The sequence below is a fragment of the Columba livia genome, chromosome 13, assembly GCF_036013475.1.
Source record: "Columba livia isolate bColLiv1 breed racing homer chromosome 13, bColLiv1.pat.W.v2, whole genome shotgun sequence".
Lineage (NCBI taxonomy): Eukaryota > Metazoa > Chordata > Aves > Columbiformes > Columbidae > Columba > Columba livia.
Window position 1 is genome coordinate 21296285 of NC_088614.1, and position 18421 is coordinate 21314705.

The window sequence follows — 18421 nt, forward strand, 5'->3', positions numbered from 1 at the left end:
GCTGCAGTCTCCCTAGTGCGCATGCCCAAACCGCGAGCGCTGATAGGTCCGCGGTGTCTCGGGGCCGGGGCCGGGGGGGGAGACCGGGAGCGAACGGGAACGGGGGTCGGGGCGGCTGCGGAGCGCTCGCTGCGGCCGGCGCCCGGGCATCGGGAGGCGGGCGGCTCAGGGCCGCCCTTCGTGAGGTTTCCCGGAGGCGGCAGAAGGGCGGAGGGGAAGGAGGGGACAGCCGGGGACCTCCCGCCGCGCGCGTGTCCGGGGCGCGGCGGCTGTCGGTGCCCGCGGAGCCCGGCGGGACGGCGGGGGAGCGCGAGGGGCACGGAGCGGCGAAAGAGGCGGCAGGTGAGTGCGGCAGCGGCGAAGGTGACCGTGCCGTTGGAACGGGGGGAGCGGGAGGGGGCGGCGCGGCGCGGAGGCGTTCGGTTCCGGTTCCCCCCCCCGCCCCCCCCGTCCTTACGGCCGCTCTGGCGAAGCTGCTGGGAGGCGTGCGGTCCGGAGCCGCGTCTCCCTCCGGCGCAGCGCCCGTGCCCGGTGCGGCAGCCCCTCCGGGAGCGGCGCAGCCCCCGTCGGTCGCGGGGACGGTTACAAGCAGAGCTAAGGCGCGGTTGCGGGCGGGCTGGGTGGCGTGGCGAGCGGGGCGCCGCTCCGGCGGGAGCTCGGGGCGAGCCCCGGCGGGTTCCGTGTCCTGCGGGCGCGGCTTTCGCGCCGCGGCTCTCTCTGTGCGCTTTTTTGTTTGGTCGCGTTTGTTTTTTGGGGTTTTTTTGGCGGGATTCCCGCGAAACGCGGCACGAGCGCTCGCCCGGGGCTGCCGCGGCGGGTCTCAGTGGCGCCGTCCTGTGGGCAAAGCGCGGTACTGCACCCGGCCGCCCCAACGCGGTGCCGCGGCGCGCCTCGGTGCTGCCGCCCTGTGGCGAAACTCGGGTACTGCAGCGCACGGCAAGGTGGGGGGGCAGAGACGCCGATCGAGCCGCGGGGGTTCGCGGTCGGGTCTGTGTGTGCCGGTGTCCGTCCCCCCCCGACGGGGGTCAGGTCCCCATTGGTGTGCAAACGACATCCCTCCCTCGGGGCCTCCTTAAACGTTTAATGACGTAAATATTGCTCCTGCTAACGTTGTCGGCGCGGCTTCTTTCCTCAGTGGATCCGTCTGGCAGTCGGTGGCCCACGGTTGCTCGGCAACAGCAGAAGCGGATTGAAGGGACCGGCCGCTGGAGGATGCCGAAGCCTCCCGGGTCAGCGGTGGGAGCAGCTTTGCGTGAAGCGAGGGGTACGTGAAGCCGGGCGTGCGGTGCCGACCGCCCAGCAGGTAAGGGAAGCTAAAGCTTTACCTCCAGGGACTTCTGCCCAGAAAGCTGAAGCAATTGCTCTCGCGTGAGCTGTAGAGTTACGCAAAGAGAAGAAGATTAGTAGCTGCACTGATTCTAAGCAGGTTTCTTGAAGGGTGCGGGCCCTTGAAGCCGTTTGAAAAGAATAAAGTGTATTAACGGCACAAGGGAGGCAGATTAAACGTGATGCTCCGGTTGCTGGAAGCTGTGCTGTTGCTAGGAGAGTTGCCGTCACGCGTTGCAACGGGCCTCAGAAGGGAAACGCTGCTCAGGAAACTGGCCATAAATTGGCAGGCGCCGCTGTAAAACCAGCCACCGAGAGGACAGAGACCGGTACGGAAGCCGCGTCTCTGAGCCCAGGTGGCCGTGTCCTCCAGCCAACGTCAGGGAACTGTAACAAAGAGGATAAGCAATTAATAGGAGATTTATAGCCCGATCAGAATTAGGGTCCAAAGGAGCCGTCACCGGCGACGGGAGAGCAGCGGCGCCTCGCGGCGCGAGGAGCTGATGCGCTCTGTCGAGATCGGACGAACAGGTAAGAGCGAATTTAGAAGCCCTGTGCGAACGAGGCAATGGGAAACGTGCCTAGAAAACCATCTTGATGGTGCACGCGGGGTACAGACAAGAGCAGCCGGACGAGGGAAACGTACCAGGACGACGCTGGCAAAGGGAGTTCTCCGAGCTGCCTGGAAAAGGGGGGTGTCGATACCGGCCGGCACGAACGGCTCCCTTCTCGGGTCGGCCGGAAGCGTTGCCGTGCCGGGGGGCGGCTGCCGGCCTGCGGGCCGGGGCTGCGGCTGTTTGGGGCGCCGCCCCCGCTTTGTTTTCCTCGGGGAGCCCCCCCACGTTCGGGGGCTTGTGGGACGTGCACGTGCGAATGACACGGTGTTCCCAGCTGCTCTGTTCTCTGCCTTGTTTTTCCAGACGCCTGTCCCTGTTTTCTCTTCCCGCTTTTGAAGAGAAGCTGCCGAGTCAGCGTACGCTGCGGTGAAGTTCTACAAGATGCGGCCCTCAGGAACCGGTTGACGTGAGGGAAATGCTTTCTGACCGCCTGCGCGGTGAGGGGACGTTTTTCACCTTTTAGCTCCTTCTGCACGACAAGAGGGAGACGGAAGGTTAAGTAACACGTTGTTTAGGAGCTGAGAGCTTGGTTTGCATTTAACTAATAATTAAGAGACGTGTTGTCAGCGAGAAACTAAACGATTACAACTAACCTCATCAAATGAAGTAAAGACAGGCCAGCCAGGCGTGGTGGTGGAGTTGCTCTCTATGTGAGAGAGCAGCTACAGTGTACTAAATTCTGCCCAGGAGCGGATGAGGAGCGAGTTGAGAGTGTATGGGTCAGGATCAAGGGGCAGGCTGGCAGGGGTGACACTGCTGTGGGCGTCTGTTGCAGGCCACCAGATCAGGCTGAGGAAGTTGATGAGGCCTTCTATGGGCAGCTGAGAGCGGCCTCACGGTCACAGGCCCTGGTTGTTGTGGGGGATTTTAAGTTCCCTGCTGTTTGCTGGAAGGACCGTTCAGCCAGCCAGCCACAGTCCAGGAGGTTCCTGCCGTGCATCGGTGAGAACCGCCTCATGCAGGTGGTGGAGGAGCCGACTGGGAGAGGTGCACTGCTGGATCTCATCCTCGCTAGCAAGGAGGGTCTGGTCGAAGCAGGAAAGGTTGAGGGCTGCCTGGGCTGCAGTGACCACGAGAAGGTGGAGTTCAGCATCTTGGGTGGCAGGAACAGAACAGCAAGTAGAATTGCAACCCTGGACTTTAGCAGGGCTAACTTTGGCCTTTTCAAGCAATTGCTGGGGGAAATCCCACGGGCAAGACTGCTTGAAGGAAAAGGGGCCCGAGATAGCTGGGTTGCATTCAGAGATTGCTTCTTCCACGCTCAGGATCAGAGCATCCCCACACGAAGGGAGTCGAGGAAGGGAGCCAGGAGGCCTGCGTGGTTGAACAGGGACCTGTTGGGTATGCTCAAGCAGAAGAGGAGAGTTTGCAGGTCATGGAGGCAGGGGCTGGCCACTTGGGAGGAATATAGGGCTGCTGTTAGAGGATGCAGGAAGGCAGCTAGGATAGCCAAGGCCCCCTAGAATTACAGCTGCCGAGAGGGGTCAAGGACAGCAAAAAGAGCTTTTTCAAATACATAGCAGATAAAACTAACACCAGAGGCAATGTAGGCCCACTGATGAACGGGGTGGGTGCCCTGGTGGCAGAAGATACAGAGGAGGCAGAATTCCTGAATGCCTTCTTTGTCTCTGTCTACTCTGCCGGAGGCCGTCCTGGGGAGCCCTGTACCCCTGAGACCCCGGATGAAGCCAGGTCAGTGGAGGAGTTTGCTTTAGTCGATGAGGACTGGGTTAGGGAGCAATTAAATAGTCTGGACATCCATAAATCCACGGGTCCGGATGGGATGCACCCGCGGGTGCTGAGGGAGCCGGCTGAAGTCACTGCTGGACCGCTCTCCGTCATCTTTGCCAAGTCTTGGGAAACGGGGGAGGTGCCCGAGGATTGGAGGAAAGCAAATGTCACTGCAGTCTTCAAAAAGGGCAAGAAGGAGGACCCGGGTAATTACAGACCGGTCAGCCTCTCCTCTGTCCCTGGGAAAGTAATGGAACAGCTTCGTCTGGACAACAGAGCAGTGAGGTGGGTTGCAAACTGGCTTAAGGAGAGAAGCCAGAGAGCGGTAGTCAATGGTGCGGAGTCCAGCTGGAGGCCAGTATCCAGTGCAGTGCCTCAGGGGGCAGCGCTGGGGCCAATATTATTCAATATATTCATTAACGATTTGGACGAGGGAATAGAGTGCACTATCGGCAAGTTTGCTGATGACACCAAGCTGGGAGGGGTGGCTGACACGCCAGAAGGCTGTGCTGCCATCAGAGACCTGGACAGGCTGGAGAGTTGGGCGGGGAATAACCTGATGAAATTTGACAAGGGCAAGTGTAGAGTCCTGCACCTGGGCAGGAACAACCCCAGGTTCCAGTATAGGTTGGGAAATTACATGTTAGAGAGCAGTGTAGGGGAAAGGGACCTGGGGGTCCTGGTGGACAGCAGGATGACCATGAGCCAGCCCTGTGCCCTTGTGGCCAGGAAGGCCAATGGCATCCTGGGGTGTATTAGAAGGGGGGTGGTTAGTAGGTGGAGAGAGGTCCTCCTTCCCCTCTGCTCCGCCCTGGTGAGACCGCATCTGGAATATTGTGTCCAGTTGTGGGCCCCTCAGTTCCAGAAGGACAGGGAACTGCTGGAGAGGGTCCAGCGTAGGGCAACCAAGATGATTAAGGGAGTGGAGCATCTCCCGTGTGAGGAAAGGCTGAGGGAGCTGGGGCTCTTTAGTTTGGAGAAGAGGAGACTAAGGGGGGACCTTATCAATGTTTATAAATACATAAAGGGTGAGTGCCATGAGGATGGAGCCAGGCTCTTCTCGGTGGCAAACAACGATAGGACAAGGGGTAATGGGATCAAGCTGGAACACAAGAGGTTCCGCTTAAATTTGAGAAGAAACTTCTTCTCAGTGAGGGTGGCAGAGCCTGGCCCAGGCTGCCCAGGGGGGTTGCGGAGCCTCCTTCTCTGGAGACATTCAAAACCCGCCTGGACGTGCTCCTGTGCGACCTCACCTGGGCGTTCCTGCTCCACGGGGGGATTGGACTGGATGATCTTTTGAGGTCCCTTCCCGTCCCAAACATACTGTGATACTGTGAAGAATGCGGCTTAGCAGCGCTGCTGACTCTGCCGTCCCGTTCCCTTCCCCGTTTCAGCCGGCGAGGCGGCCGGAGGACCCGCTCTGTGCGGCCGCGGGGCCCGCGGAGTCGAGGGCTCTGTCGGCGCGCCCCGGGGGTTTCTCTGGAGAGACTCCTCGTCTCGGTCGCGTCGCGGCGGGGACGGACGAGGACCTCTGGCGAGGGGTCTTTCTGCGCTGGGAGCCGGGACCGGGCACGCGCTCGCGGGGCGTCCGTAAGTCGCGGTACGGAATTTAGGCAGGATAGCGCGCACGGGCTTGCGAGCGCCTTACAGGCGTGCGGTGGTTGCTCGTGCGGCCAGCTTTTGGTGTCGGTTGTTCCGGCGCTCCGTCGCGGTGTAGAGCCGGCCCCGTACGTAGCGGTGAGGCGTACCGCAGTTCGGTTTGATTCTCGGATAGGCCTCGGCTCTGACTGTGCACTCGAACGCCAAAACCTACAGCGGAAGCTGCGGTGGCTTTAGCGTGCAAGGGGCGCGAGCGCCGTGAAGCCGCCCGTGTGGCCGAGCGTCCCGATCGCGGCGCTGAGCGTTAGACGGACTTGAGCCGCGTGCCGGAATTGTTTTGTTTTGGAGAGGGCGGGATAAACCTGGAGCACAACTTGTGAGGGCGGTACGTCGTGGGCAGGTTTTAGTATTGCCTGTGGAGTGCCGCTAGAAGCGTTCGTAGTTCTTGCTTGTCTCTGTTACAAGATGAGCCGTGTCGTCCTGCGTGACGCGTAACGGGAGGACGGCGCGGTAGCGGTGCTCTGCACAAGAGCCCGTTGGGCGGTATTTTAGCTCGTGGGAAAGGGATTGGGGAACCACCTGGTGGGAATGCGAGGAGAGCAGCCCTGGCGGAATCTGAGGAGCCGAGGCCGTTGTATAAATTGGACAAGGAAGGAAAGGCTGCGGGCACAGCGCGGTGCTGCACCCGGCCGCCCCAACGCGGAACTCTAATGTGGAATTCCTGTGTTTCAGAGGGGGAGCTGTGACCGCCCCGTGCTCAGCAGACCCCCCAGCCCGGGTGGGGGGAGCAGCGCCGGAGCGGGAGACGCGGCTCCGTCCTCCGTCCCCAGCGTGCCGGGGGGCGGCTGCCGGCCTGTGGGACGTGGCTGCGGCTGTTCGGGGCGCTGCCCCCCCATGTTTGGGCGCTCTGGTATGTACATAGGTAAATGGCGTTTTAAAGTAACGTGCTGCCCGCTGGGGCTGTTTTCCTTTTCTACCTTTTTTTTTTTGAGTGAATAAATGGGGGGACTCGGGGGGTGACGATGACGTTACTGGAGGAGCAGGCCAGTGAGAGATGGGGGCATTCAGCCCCAAAACGCCTGAACAGTCATGGGTGGGGTGTTTAGTGGTGCTGTGGGGAGGAGAAATTTCTCCCTGTCCGTTGCAGAGAAAACAGAACAATCCCACATCAAAGCTGTCCTAGAGAAGTACTTGCTGTTTGTCATTGCGGTTCTAGAGCAGCCCGATGTGCTGTTAAAGGTTGTGGTGGTGCGGGTCAGGGATCCCCAGGCTGTGCCGAGACCGCAGGACGGCTGCTGGTGGAACAAAGTCAAGGACAGCTTCTCAGAGTAAGAACCTCTCTATTTGTTCTCCTCGGGACACATCCCTTTGCCTCTGGACCCCTCACAAGCTCACTCGCCACCTTGTTCCCTCAGAAACCCGTTTCCTCCCAGTTCCTCTGCGATTACCCTGCCTGCCTTTGGGTCCCTGCAGGCTCGTTGGTGGCATCACGGTGCCTGTTTGACCTTTTGCCCCGTTAAATTCCACTCTTTTCTCTCTTCCCCTCAAAACTTCCCCGGTTGCTCTTGTCACATCCCAGAGGCCTCATTTTCCCCTCTTGTCTCCTCTCAGGACCCCCCATCTGTTGGCCCCTGTCGAGGGTTTAGATTGCGGGGTGACAGTAAAACCCTGGCAGATGTATTGTTAACCCCGTCTCCCCCCCACTTCCCCCTTTTGCCCCTCCCTCTCCCCCCTTCCCACTCAGGACAGGCGATCCGGAGGGAAAGAAGGACAGAGAGAAGAGAGTTGGAAAAACTGGCAATGTTTTACTAATGCTATATTAAGAGTAGAGAAAATAATACAAAACCAATCCTGAAAGTCTCAGCAACTGCAGAGCCGGCACCTGAAGTCCTGGACTGGACTCTGCAGCCAACCGGAGCTGGATTCAGTCTCTCAGCAGGCCTCAGTTTGCAGGGACGACTAGCAAGGTCCTCTCCTAATGTCACCATAAGCAGAAGGGACGAAAAGGGGCAAAGAGGACAAGATCCTCATGATCTGCCACTTCTATATGAAGTATTCATGTGAAGGGGATGTTATACACGGTTGGTCAGTTTGTTGGTCACCTGTTTCTTGTTGCTCCTCTTGCAAGATGTGAATCTGTCCTTATCAACAAGTAAGCATTCCATTGCAATGTTTATCAAAACATGTATGTGTCTGGTTCTCCAGGAAAAGGCAGCTAATATGAAGCTTTAGCTGACAGGCAAATTCATGCTGTCTGCCTATCAGATTGCCGGAGGGGCGGGCGTCGAGGGCTGGGTACTGCGTGCCGCCCGCAGCCAATGATGGTGCGGAAGAGGCGGGCGTTGCGGTGTCCCTACTGCGCATGCCCCAGTCGCGAGCGCTGATAGGCGGAGAGGGAGATGATTGACGTGTCCCGGGGAGCGAACCGGGATGCGGCAAGGGGCGGGTGCTGCAGTCTCCCTAGTGCGCATGCCCAAACCGCGAGCGCTGATAGGTCCGCGGTGTCTCGGGGCCGGGGCCGGGGGGGGAGACCGGGAGCGAACGGGAACGGGGGTCGGGGCGGCTGCGGAGCGCTCGCTGCGGCCGGCGCCCGGGCATCGGGAGGCGGGCGGCTCAGGGCCGCCCTTCGTGAGGTTTCCCGGAGGCGGCAGAAGGGCGGAGGGGAAGGAGGGGACAGCCGGGGACCTCCCGCCGCGCGCGTGTCCGGGGCGCGGCGGCTGTCGGTGCCCGCGGAGCCCGGCGGGACGGCGGGGGAGCGCGAGGGGCACGGAGCGGCGAAAGAGGCGGCAGGTGAGTGCGGCAGCGGCGAGGGTGACCGTGCCGTTGGAACGGGGGGAGCGGGAGGGGGCGGCGCGGCGCGGAGGCGTTCGGTTCCGGTTCCCCCCCCCGCCCCCCCCGTCCTTACGGCCGCTCTGGCGAAGCTGCTGGGAGGCGTGCGGTCCGGAGCCGCGTCTCCCTCCGGCGCAGCGCCCGTGCCCGGTGCGGCAGCCCCTCCGGGAGCGGCGCAGCCCCCGTCGGTCGCGGGGACGGTTACAAGCAGAGCTAAGGCGCGGTTGCGGGCGGGCTGGGTGGCGTGGCGAGCGGGGCGCCGCTCCGGCGGGAGCTCGGGGCGAGCCCCGGCGGGTTCCGTGTCCTGCGGGCGCGGCTTTCGCGCCGCGGCTCTCTCTGTGCGCTTTTTTGTTTGGTCGCGTTTGTTTTTTGGGGTTTTTTTGGCGGGATTCCCGCGAAACGCGGCACGAGCGCTCGCCCGGGGCTGCCGCGGCGGGTCTCAGTGGCGCCGTCCTGTGGGCAAAGCGCGGTACTGCACCCGGCCGCCCCAACGCGGTGCCGCGGCGCGCCTCGGTGCTGCCGCCCTGTGGCGAAACTCGGGTACTGCAGCGCACGGCAAGGTGGGGGGGCAGAGACGCCGATCGAGCCGCGGGGGTTCGCGGTCGGGTCTGTGCGTGCCGGTGTCCGTCCCCCCCGACGGGGGTCAGGTCCCCATTGGTGTGCAAACGACATCCCTCCCTCGGGGCCTCCTTAAACGTTTAATGACGTAAATATTGCTCCTGCTAACGTTGTCGGCGCGGCTTCTTTCCTCAGGGGATCCGTCCGGCAGTCGGTGGCCCGCGGTTGCTCGGCAACAGCAGAAGCGGATTGAAGGGACCGGCCGCTGGAGGATGCCGAAGCCTCCCGGGTCAGCGGTGGGAGCAGCTTTGCGTGAAGCGAGGGGTACGTGAAGCCGGGCGTGCGGTGCCGACCGCCCAGCAGGTAAGGGAAGCTAAAGCTTTACCTCCAGGGACTTCTGCCCAGAAAGCTGAAGCAATTGCTCTCGCGTGAGCTGTAGAGTTACGCAAAGAGAAGAAGATTAGTAGCTGCACTGATTCTAAGCAGGTTTCTTGAAGGGTGCGGGCCCTTGAAGCCGTTTGAAAAGAATAAAGTGTATTAACGGCACAAGGGAGGCAGATTAAACGTGATGCTCCGGTTGCTGGAAGCTGTGCTGTTGCGAGGAGAGTTGCCGTCACGCGTTGCAACGGGCCTCAGAAGGGAAACGCTGCTCAGGAAACTGGCCATAAATTGGCAGGCTCCGCTGTAAAACCAGCCACCGAGAGGACCGAGACCGGTACGGAAGCCGCGTCTCTGAGCCCAGGTGGCCGTGTCCTCCAGCCAACGTCAGGGAACTGTAACAAAGAGGATAAGCAATTAATAGGAGATTAATAGCCCGATCAGAATTAGGGTCCAAAGGAGCCGTCACCGGCGACGGGAGAGCAGCGGCGCCTCGCGGCGCGAGGAGCTGAAGCGCTCTGTCGAGATCGGACGAACAGGTAAGAGCGAATTTAGAAGCTCTGTGCGAACGAGGCAATGGGAAACGTGCCTAGAAAACCGTCTTGATGGTGCACGCGGGGTACAGACAAGAGCAGCCGGACGAGGGAAACGTACCAGGACAACGCTGGCAAAGGGAGTTCTCCGAGCTGCCTGGAAAAGGGGGGTGTCGATACCGGCCGGCACGAACGGCTCCCTTCTCGGGTCGGCCGGAAGCGTTGCCGGGCCGGGGGGCGGCTGCCGGCCTGCGGGCCGGGGCTGCGGCTGTTTGGGGCGCTGCCCCCGCTTTGTTTTCCTCGGGGAGCCCCCCCACGTTCGGGGGCTTGTGGGACGTGCACGTGCGAATGACACGGTGTTCCCAGCTGCTCTGTTCTCTGCCTTGTTTTTTCAGGTGCCTGTCCCTGTTTTCTCTTCCCGCTTTTGAAGAGAAGCTGCCGAGTCAGCGTACGCTGCGGTGAAGTTCTACAAGATGCAGCCCTCAGGAACCGGTTGCTGTGGGGTTGCTCGTGCGGCCAGCTTTTGGTGTCGGTTGTTCCGGCGCTCCGTCGCGGTGTAGAGCCGGCCCCGTACGTAGCGGTGAGGCGTACCGCAGTTCGGTTTGATTCTCGGATAGGCCTCGGCTCTGACTGTGCACTCGAACGCCAAAACCTACAGCGGAAGCTGCGGTGGCTTTAGCGTGCAAGGGGCGCGAGCGCCGTGAAGCCGCCCGTGTGGCCGAGCGTCCCGATCGCGGCGCTGAGCGTTAGACGGACTTGAGCCGCGTGCCGGAATCGTTTTGTTTTGGAGAGGGCGGGATAAACTTGGAGCACAACTTGTGAGGGCGGTACGTCGTGGGCAGGTTTTAGTATTGCCTGTGGAGTGCCGCTAGAAGCGTTCGTAGTTCTTGCTTGTCTCTGTTACAAGATGAGCCGTGTCGTCCTGCGTGACGCGTAACGGGAGGACGGCGCGGTAGCGGTGCTCTGCAAAAGAGCCCGTTGGGGGGTATTTTAGCTCGCGGGAAAGGGATTGGGGAACCACCTGGTGGGAATGCGAGGAGAGCAGCCCTGGCGGAATCTGAGGAGCCGAGGCCGTTGTATAAATTGGACAAGGAAGGAAAGGCTGCGGGCAAAGCGCGGTGCTGCACCCGGCCGCCCCAGTGCGGTGCCGCGGCGCGCCTCGGTGCTGCCGCCCTGTGGCGAAACCCCGGTACTGCAGCGCACGGCAAGGGGGGGGGGCAGATGCCGCGATTGAGAGACGGGGACGCAACTTGATGCAAGCAAAGTGTCCACTTTATTGCTCTTCACACAATTCTTTTATACTGTTACATGCATAACAACTACTATCGTGGATTATGCTGATTGGCACAACAATTAATTATCTCATACATATTACAAAGGCTGAGCTCATGATAGGTTAGTAAGAGCATGCAAATCTGTCCTAGCTCCTTGTTACTATCGTGTCCTGTGTGCTGGGCAAGCTTTACAGGCTGCTTTCTCACAGCCACAAGGTCCTGTTGCTAAACAGGACATTCCCATCTATCATCACAAGTTTCTGCTCTTTGTGCTTACATCTGCATGTTGTAACTTTTCACGGCCCTTAGTAATTTTCCATGCTAACACAACAGGTCGAGTAGCTAGAACTAGCATATTAACTATAGATATATATTTTTGCTAATATCCTATAAGCCTAGATAACCCACAGGCAGAGACGCCGATCGAGCCGCGGGGGTTCGCGGTCGGGTCTGTGCGTGCCGGTGTCCGTCCCCCCCGACGGGGGTCAGGTCCCCATTGGTGTGCAAACGACACCCCTCCCTCGATGGCTCCTTAGGAGGGTTAATCCCAGTCCTCGTTCTTTTGGCAGCGGCGGGTCTGTGACCTCGCGGGAAGCCCAGGCTGCTGCACAGAGCTCGTCGGGAGCGGGAGCCGCGGAGGCGGGGGGCCTCGACGAGCCAGAGCTGCGTCAGACGGAGGGGGGCGCGCGCGCTGCCCGGGGGCCGCGTCCGGCGGAGCCGAAGTGACCTGCGGCGGCAACGAGCGGGAGCCGCTCGGAGCTGGAGCGGCCGTTGGCCGCGCCTTCCCTGGGGAGGTGAGCGCGGGGAGCCCGGCCTCTCTCTCCCTCGGGGATTAAACGCGCGCCCTTCCCGGGGGCGGCGGCGAGGCGGGTTCCCCCGGCTCTCCCGGGGCGGCCCCGCTGCCGGGGGGCGCGGGCGAGGCGGCGGCAGCGCCTCCTCGGTGCCGGGGGGCGGAGGGGAGAGAGACCTGCCGGCCGGAGCCGCGGGGCGCGCGGCCCCTCGGGCAGGGCGCTCCCGGTCTCTGGGCCGCGGGCCGGGGGCGGCAGACGGGTTCGGGTGCTCTGGCGTGCTTTTTAGCCAGCGTGGCCTTCTCCGCGCCGTGAAGAAAATCCCGCGCGGTCGATTCCGCTCGCCGCTCGGGAGATGCCGCGTCTCTGGGGCCGTGGACTGGGGAAGAACGTTTGCGAGTTGGAGGGCGCTACAAGATATTCCGCGGGGAAGCCGGAGAAGAGGCAAATTGGCTGTCAGCGGAGTTGCGTTCCTTCGGTTTAGGACGTTCAGCTTGCCCTTCCAGAGAAGGAGCAGTCGTGGGTAGGGCCGAGAGAGGCTTTTAGGCGCGTGATCGGAATTGGAGCCAAATGGCACTCGACGTTGCCGCTGTGGGTCTTGGCTTTCAGTGGTTTCCCCGCGGCTGCCTGGTGTTTGGGAGCTCGGAGCGGGCGTTTTTTTTTCCCCCAAGGAGAGGCTGTGCTTGAAACAGAACTTGCTTGAAGAAGACAGACGAGGCGGGTGAGGATGCAGAGCGGGCCAATCAGATCGCTCGGGAGGGCTGGAGGGGCGGAGCGCCGATAGGCGGGGAGCATGGCAATTGATGTGCGTAGGCAGCCAATGAGGTTGCCGGGGGGGCGGGCGTTGCGGTGTCCGTACTGCGCATGCCCAACTTGCGCAGTCCTCAGTCAGGTCCGACGCTGAGGCGGGCACCTGGGGGCGGAGCGCGGGAAGGAGCATCCAATAGGAGGACGGCGCGGCGGGGTGGAAAGCAGCCAATCAGAGCGCGCCGTCTCAATCCCGTTTGAACAGCTGCCTCCCTGGCAAACGCGTCCGTGGGGTCCCGGGGCGGGTAGCGGGAGTTAACGGGGAAACGGGGGTCGGGGCGAGGGAGGGGAGGCTGTGGAGCGCTCATTTTGGCCTCTCCGTCCCTTTTGCCTCTCTCTCCCTCTCTCTGTGTCTCCTTGTCTTGCTCCCTGTCCCTGTCTTTCTCTGGTAAGCTGACCTGCTCTTTGCCCTTCTTTTTTTGTGGAATCACAGGCTCCTTCTGCTTGGAAAAGACACGTGCAGTTTTAAATTTGGGTTTGAACTCTAGGGTTTTTTTTCCCCCATTAGCGTAAGTGGACGGCACGTTGTCCTGTGGCTCAATCCCCGTTCTGTTCCGTGGAGCCTTCAGTTTAGGATGTTCAGGTAAGACAGTTTGTCCTTCCAGAGAAGGAGCAGTCACCGGTAGGACCGAGAGAGGCTTTTAAGCGCGTGATCGGAACTGAAGCCAAATGGCACTTGACGTTGCCGCTGTGGGTCTTGGCTTTCACTGGTTTCCCCGCGGCTCCCTGGTGTTGGGGAGCTCGGAGCGGGCACGTTTTTTTCCCCGAGGGGAGGCTGTGCTTAAAAAAGAACGTGTTTCCTCAGAGAAGTGCAAGTCCGCGTGCGTAAGACAGACAAAAACCCCAGCCAGCCTAGTCAAGTTCTGAGCGTGCGTCTGTCAGGCGGCTGCTTTACGTTGAGGAGCGCACGGCCGTGCAATGGTAAGGGCGAAGGGCAAGGCAAGACAGAAGGGTTTTTCCTGCTGCGGGTGACCAGCCGCCCCCCTTTTCCGCGTGAAGCAGAGGAGCGCGGTTCGTTGTCGCCTTTTAAACGCGGCGGCGGCGGCGGCAAGCCGAGCGGCCGGAGGGCGCGGGGTGGGGGGGGGGGTCCCGGCAGGGCGGCGACCCGGCGGGTGAGGATGCAGAGCGGGCCAATCAGATGGCGCGGGAGGGCTGGAGGGCTGGAGGAGCGGAGCGCTGGTTGGCTGCCTAGGCACGTCAGTTGCCTTTCTGTCTGCCAATCAGATTGCCGGGGGGGCGGGCGTCGAGGGCTGGGTACTGCGCATGCCCCAAAGAGCGAGCGCTGATAGGCGGAGAGATGCTGATTGGCGTGCCGCCCGCAGCCAATGATGTTGCCGAAGGGGCGGGCGTTGCGGCGTCCCTAGTGCGCATGCCCCAGCCGCGATCGCTGATAGGCGGCGAGAGAGGTGATTGACGTGTCCCGGGGAGCCAACCGGGATGCGGCAAGGGGCGGGAGCTGCGGTCTCCCTACTGCGCATGCCCCAGCCGCGATCGCTGATAGGCGGCAAGAGGGCTGATTGACGTGTCCCGGGGAGCCAACCGGGATGCGGCAAGGGGCGGGTGCTGCGGTCTCCCTACTGCGCATGCCCAAACCGCCAGCGCTGATAGGTCCGCGGTGTCTCGGTGCCGCGCCGTGGGGGGAGACCGGGAGCGAACGGGAACGGGGGTCGGGGCGGCTGCGGAGCGCTCGCTGCGGCCGGCGCCCGGGCATCGGGAGGCGGGCGGCTCAGGGCCGCCCTTCGTGAGGTTTCCCGGAGGCGGCAGAAGGGCGGAGGGGAAGGAGGGGACAGCCGGGGACCTCCCGCCGCGCGCGTGTCCGGGGCGCGGCGGCTGTCGGTGCCCGCGGAGCCCGGCGGGACGGCGGGGGAGCGCGAGGGGCACGGAGCGGCGAAAGAGGCGGCAGGTGAGTGCGGCAGCGGCGAGGGTGACCGTGCCGTTGGAACGGGGGGAGCGGGAGGGGGCGGCGCGGCGCGGCGCGGAGGCGTTCGGTTCCGGTTCCCCCCCCCGCCCCCCCCGCCCCCCCCCCGCCCTTACGGCCGCGCTGGCGAAGCTGCTGGGAGGCGTGCGGTCCGGAGCCGCGTCTCCCTCCGGCGCAGCGCCCGTGCCCGGTGCGGCAGCCCCTCCGGGAGCGGCGCAGCCCCCGTCGGTCGCGGGGACGGTTACAAGCAGAGCTAAGGCGCGGTTGCGGGCGGGCTGGGTGGCGTGGCGAGCGGGGCGCCGCTCCGGCGGGAGCTCGGGGCGAGCCCCGGCGGGTTCCGTGTCCTGCGGGCGCGGCTTTCGCGCCGCGGCTCTCTCTGTGCGCTTTTTTGTTTGGTCGCGTTTGTTTTTTGGGGTTTTTTTGGCGGGATTCCCGCGAAACGCGGCACGAGCGCTCGCCCGGGGCTGCCGCGGCGGGTCTCAGTGGCGCCGTCCTGTGGGCAAAGCGCGGTACTGCACCCGGCCGCCCCAACGCGGTGCCGCGGCGCGCCTCGGTGCTGCCGCCCTGTGGCGAAACTCGGGTACTGCAGCGCACGGCAAGGGGGGGGGGCAGAGACGCCGATCGAGCCGCGGGGGTTCGCGGTCGGGTCTGTGCGTGCCGGTGTCCGTCCCCCCCCGACGGGGGTCAGGTCCCCATTGGTGTGCAAACGACATCCCTCCCTCGGGGCCTCCTTAAACGTTTAATGACGTAAATATTGCTCCTGCTAACGTTGTCGGCGCGGCTTCTTTCCTCAGGGGATCCGTCCGGCAGTCGGTGGCCCACGGTTGCTCGGCAACAGCAGAAGCGGATTGAAGGGACCGGCCGCTGGAGGATGCCGAAGCCTCCCGGGTCAGCGGTGGGAGCAGCTTTGCGTAAAGCGAGGGGTACGTGAAGCCGGGCGTGCGGTGCCGACCGCCCAGCAGGTAAGGGAAGCTAAAGCTTTACCTCCAGGGACTTCTGCCCAGAAAGCTGAAGCAATTGCTCTCGCGTGAGCTGTAGAGTTACGCAAAGAGAAGAAGATTAGTAGCTGCACTGCAGGTTTCTTGAAGGGTGCGGGCCCTTGAAGCCGTTTGAAAAGAATAAAGTGTATTAACGGCACAAGGGAGGCAGATTAAACGTGATGCTCCGGTTGCTGGAAGCTGTGCTGTTGCGAGGAGAGTTGCCGTCACGCGTTGCAACGGGCCTCAGAAGGGAAACGCTGCTCAGGAAACTGGCCATAAATTGGCAGGCTCCGCTGTCAAACCAGCCACCGAGAGGACCGAGACCGGTACGGAAGCCGCGTCTCTGAGCCCAGGTGGCCGTGTCCTCCAGCCAACGTCAGGGAACTGTAACAAAGAGGATAAGCAATTAATAGGAGATTAATAGCCCGATCAGAATTAGGGTCCAAAGGAGCCGTCACCGGCGACGGGAGAGCAGCGGCGCCTCGCGGCGCGAGGAGCTGACGCGCTCTGTCGAGATCGGACGAACAGGTAAGAGCGAATTTAGAAGCCCTGTGCGAGCGAGGCAATGGGAAACGTGCCTAGAAAACCGTCTTGATGGTGCACACGGGGCACAGACAAGAGCAGCCGGACGAGGGAAACGTACCAGGACAACGCTGGCAAAGGGAGTTCTCCGAGCTGCCTGGAAAAGGGGGGTGTCGATACCGGCCGGCACGAACGGCTCCCTTCTCGGGTCGGCCGGAAGCGTTGCCGTGCCGGGGGGCGGCTGCCGGCCTGCGGGCCGGGGGCTGCGGCTGTTTGGGGCGCTGCCCCCGCTTTGTTTTCCTCGGGGAGCCCCCCCACGTTCGGGGGCTTGTGGGACGTGCACGTGCGAATGACACGGTGTTCCCAGCTGCTCTGTTCTCTGCCTTGTTTTTTCAGACGCCTGTCCCTGTTTTCTCTTCCCGCTTTTGAAGAGAAGCTGCCGAGTTAGCGTACGCTGCGGTGAAGTTCTACAAGATGCGGCCCTCAGGAACCGGTTGACGTGAGGGAAATGCTTTCTGACCGCCTGCGCGGTGAGGGGACGTTTTTCACCTTTTAGCTCCTTCTGCACGACAAGAGGGAGACGGAAGGTTAAGTAACACGTTGTTTAGGAGCTGAGAGCTTGGTTTGCATTTAACTAATAATTAAGAGACGTGTTGTCAGCGAGAAACTAAACGATTACAACTAACCTCATCAAATGAAGTAAAGACAGGCCAGCCAGGCGTGGTGGTGGAGTTGCTCTCTATGTGAGAGAGCAGCTACAGTGTACTAAATTCTGCCCAGGAGCGGATGAGGAGCGAGTTGAGAGTGTATGGGTCAGGATCAAGGGGCAGGCTGGCAGGGGTGACACTGCTGTGGGCGTCTGTTGCAGGCCACCAGATCAGGCTGAGGAAGCTGATGAGGCCTTCTATGGGCAGCTGAGAGCGGCCTCACGGTCACAGGCCCTGTTGTTGTGGGGGATTTTAAGTTCCCTGGTGTTTGCTGGAAGGACCGTTCAGCCAGCCAGCCACAGTCCAGGAGGTTCCTGCCGTGCATCGGTGAGAACCGCCTCATGCAGGTGGTGGAGGAGCCGACTGGGAGAGGTGCACTGCTGGATCTCATCCTCGCTAGCAAGGAGGGTCTGGTCGAAGCAGGAAAGGTTGAGGGCTGCCTGGGCTGCAGTGACCACGAGAAGGTGGAGTTCAGCATCTTGGGTGGCAGGAACAGAACAGCAAGTAGAATTGCAACCCTGGACTTTAGCAGGGCTAACTTTGGCCTTTTCAAGCAATTGCTGGGGGAAATCCCACGGGCAAGACTGCTTGAAGGAAAAGGGGCCCGAGATAGCTGGGTTGCATTCAGAGATTGCTTCTTCCACCTCAGGATCAGAGCATCCCCACACGAAGGGAGTCGAGGAAGGGAGCCAGGAGGCCTGCGTGGTTGAACAGGGACCTGTTGGGTATGCTCAAGCAGAAGAGGAGAGTTTGCAGGTCATGGAGGCAGGGGCTGGCCACTTGGGAGGAATATAGGGCTGCTGTTAGAGGATGCAGGAAGGCAGCTAGGATAGCCAAGGCCCCCTAGAATTACAGCTGGCGAGAGGGGTCAAGGACAGCAAAAAGAGCTTTTTCAAATACATAGCAGATAAAACTAACACCAGAGGCAATGTAGGCCCACTGATGAACGGGGTGGGTGCCCTGGTGGCAGAAGATACAGAGGAGGCAGAATTCCTGAATGCCTTCTTTGTCTCTGTCTACTCTGCCGGAGGCCGTCCTGGGGAGCCCTGTACCCCTGAGACCCCGGATGAAGCCAGGTCAGTGGAGGAGTTTGCTTTAGTCGATGAGGACTGGGTTAGGGAGCAATTAAATAGTCTGGACATCCATAAATCCACGGGTCCGGATGGGATGCACCCGCGGGTGCTGAGGGAGCCGGCTGAAGTCACTGCTGGACCGCTCTCCGTCATCTTTGCCAAGTCTTGGGAAACGGGGGAGGTGCCCGAGGATTGGAGGAAAGCAAATGTCACTGCAGTCTTCAAAAAGGGCAAGAAGGAGGACCCGGGTAATTAGAGACCGGTCAGCCTCTCCTCTGTCCCTGGGAAAGTAATGGAACAGCTTCGTCTGGACAACAGAGCAGTGAGGTGGGTTGCAAACTGGCTTAAGGAGAGAAGCCAGAGAGCGGTAGTCAATGGTGCGGAGTCCAGCTGGAGGCCAGTATCCAGTGCAGTGCCTCAGGGGTCAGCGCTGGGGCCAATGTTATTCAGTATATTCATTAACGATTTGGACGAGGGAATAGAGTGCACTATCGGCAAGTTTGCTGATGACACCAAGCTGGGAGGGGTGGCTGACACGCCAGAAGGCTGTGCTGCCATCAGAGACCTGGACAGGCTGGAGAGTTGGGCGGGGAATAACCTGATGAAATTTGACAAGGGCAAGTGTAGAGTCCTGCACCTGGGCAGGAACAACCCCAGGTTCCAGTATAGGTTGGGAAATTACATATTAGAGAGCAGTGTAGGGGAAAGGGACCTGGGGGTCCTGGTGGACAGCAGGGTGACCATGAGCCAGCCCTGTGCCCTTGTGGCCAGGAAGGCCAAT

The 18421-nt window shown here is 61.6% G+C and overlaps 1 protein-coding gene across 16 annotated transcripts in view; it reads left to right on the top strand.

Moving 5' to 3' along the window:
• Window positions 1–18421, top strand: part of LOC135575375 (uncharacterized) — a 61873-nt gene continuing 43452 nt past the window's right edge. For 9 of the 16 annotated variants that reach the window (XM_065029284.1, XM_065029286.1, XM_065029289.1 and 6 more), the window contains exon 1: window positions 1–18421. This exon is cut by the window's right edge. In XM_065029284.1, the coding sequence (XP_064885356.1) occupies window positions 3502–4974 (1473 nt within the window). In that variant the 5' untranslated portion in view covers window positions 1–3501 and the 3' untranslated portion in view covers window positions 4975–18421. The other 7 variants (XM_065029296.1, XM_065029300.1, XM_065029301.1 and 4 more) reach the window with 7 other exon arrangements.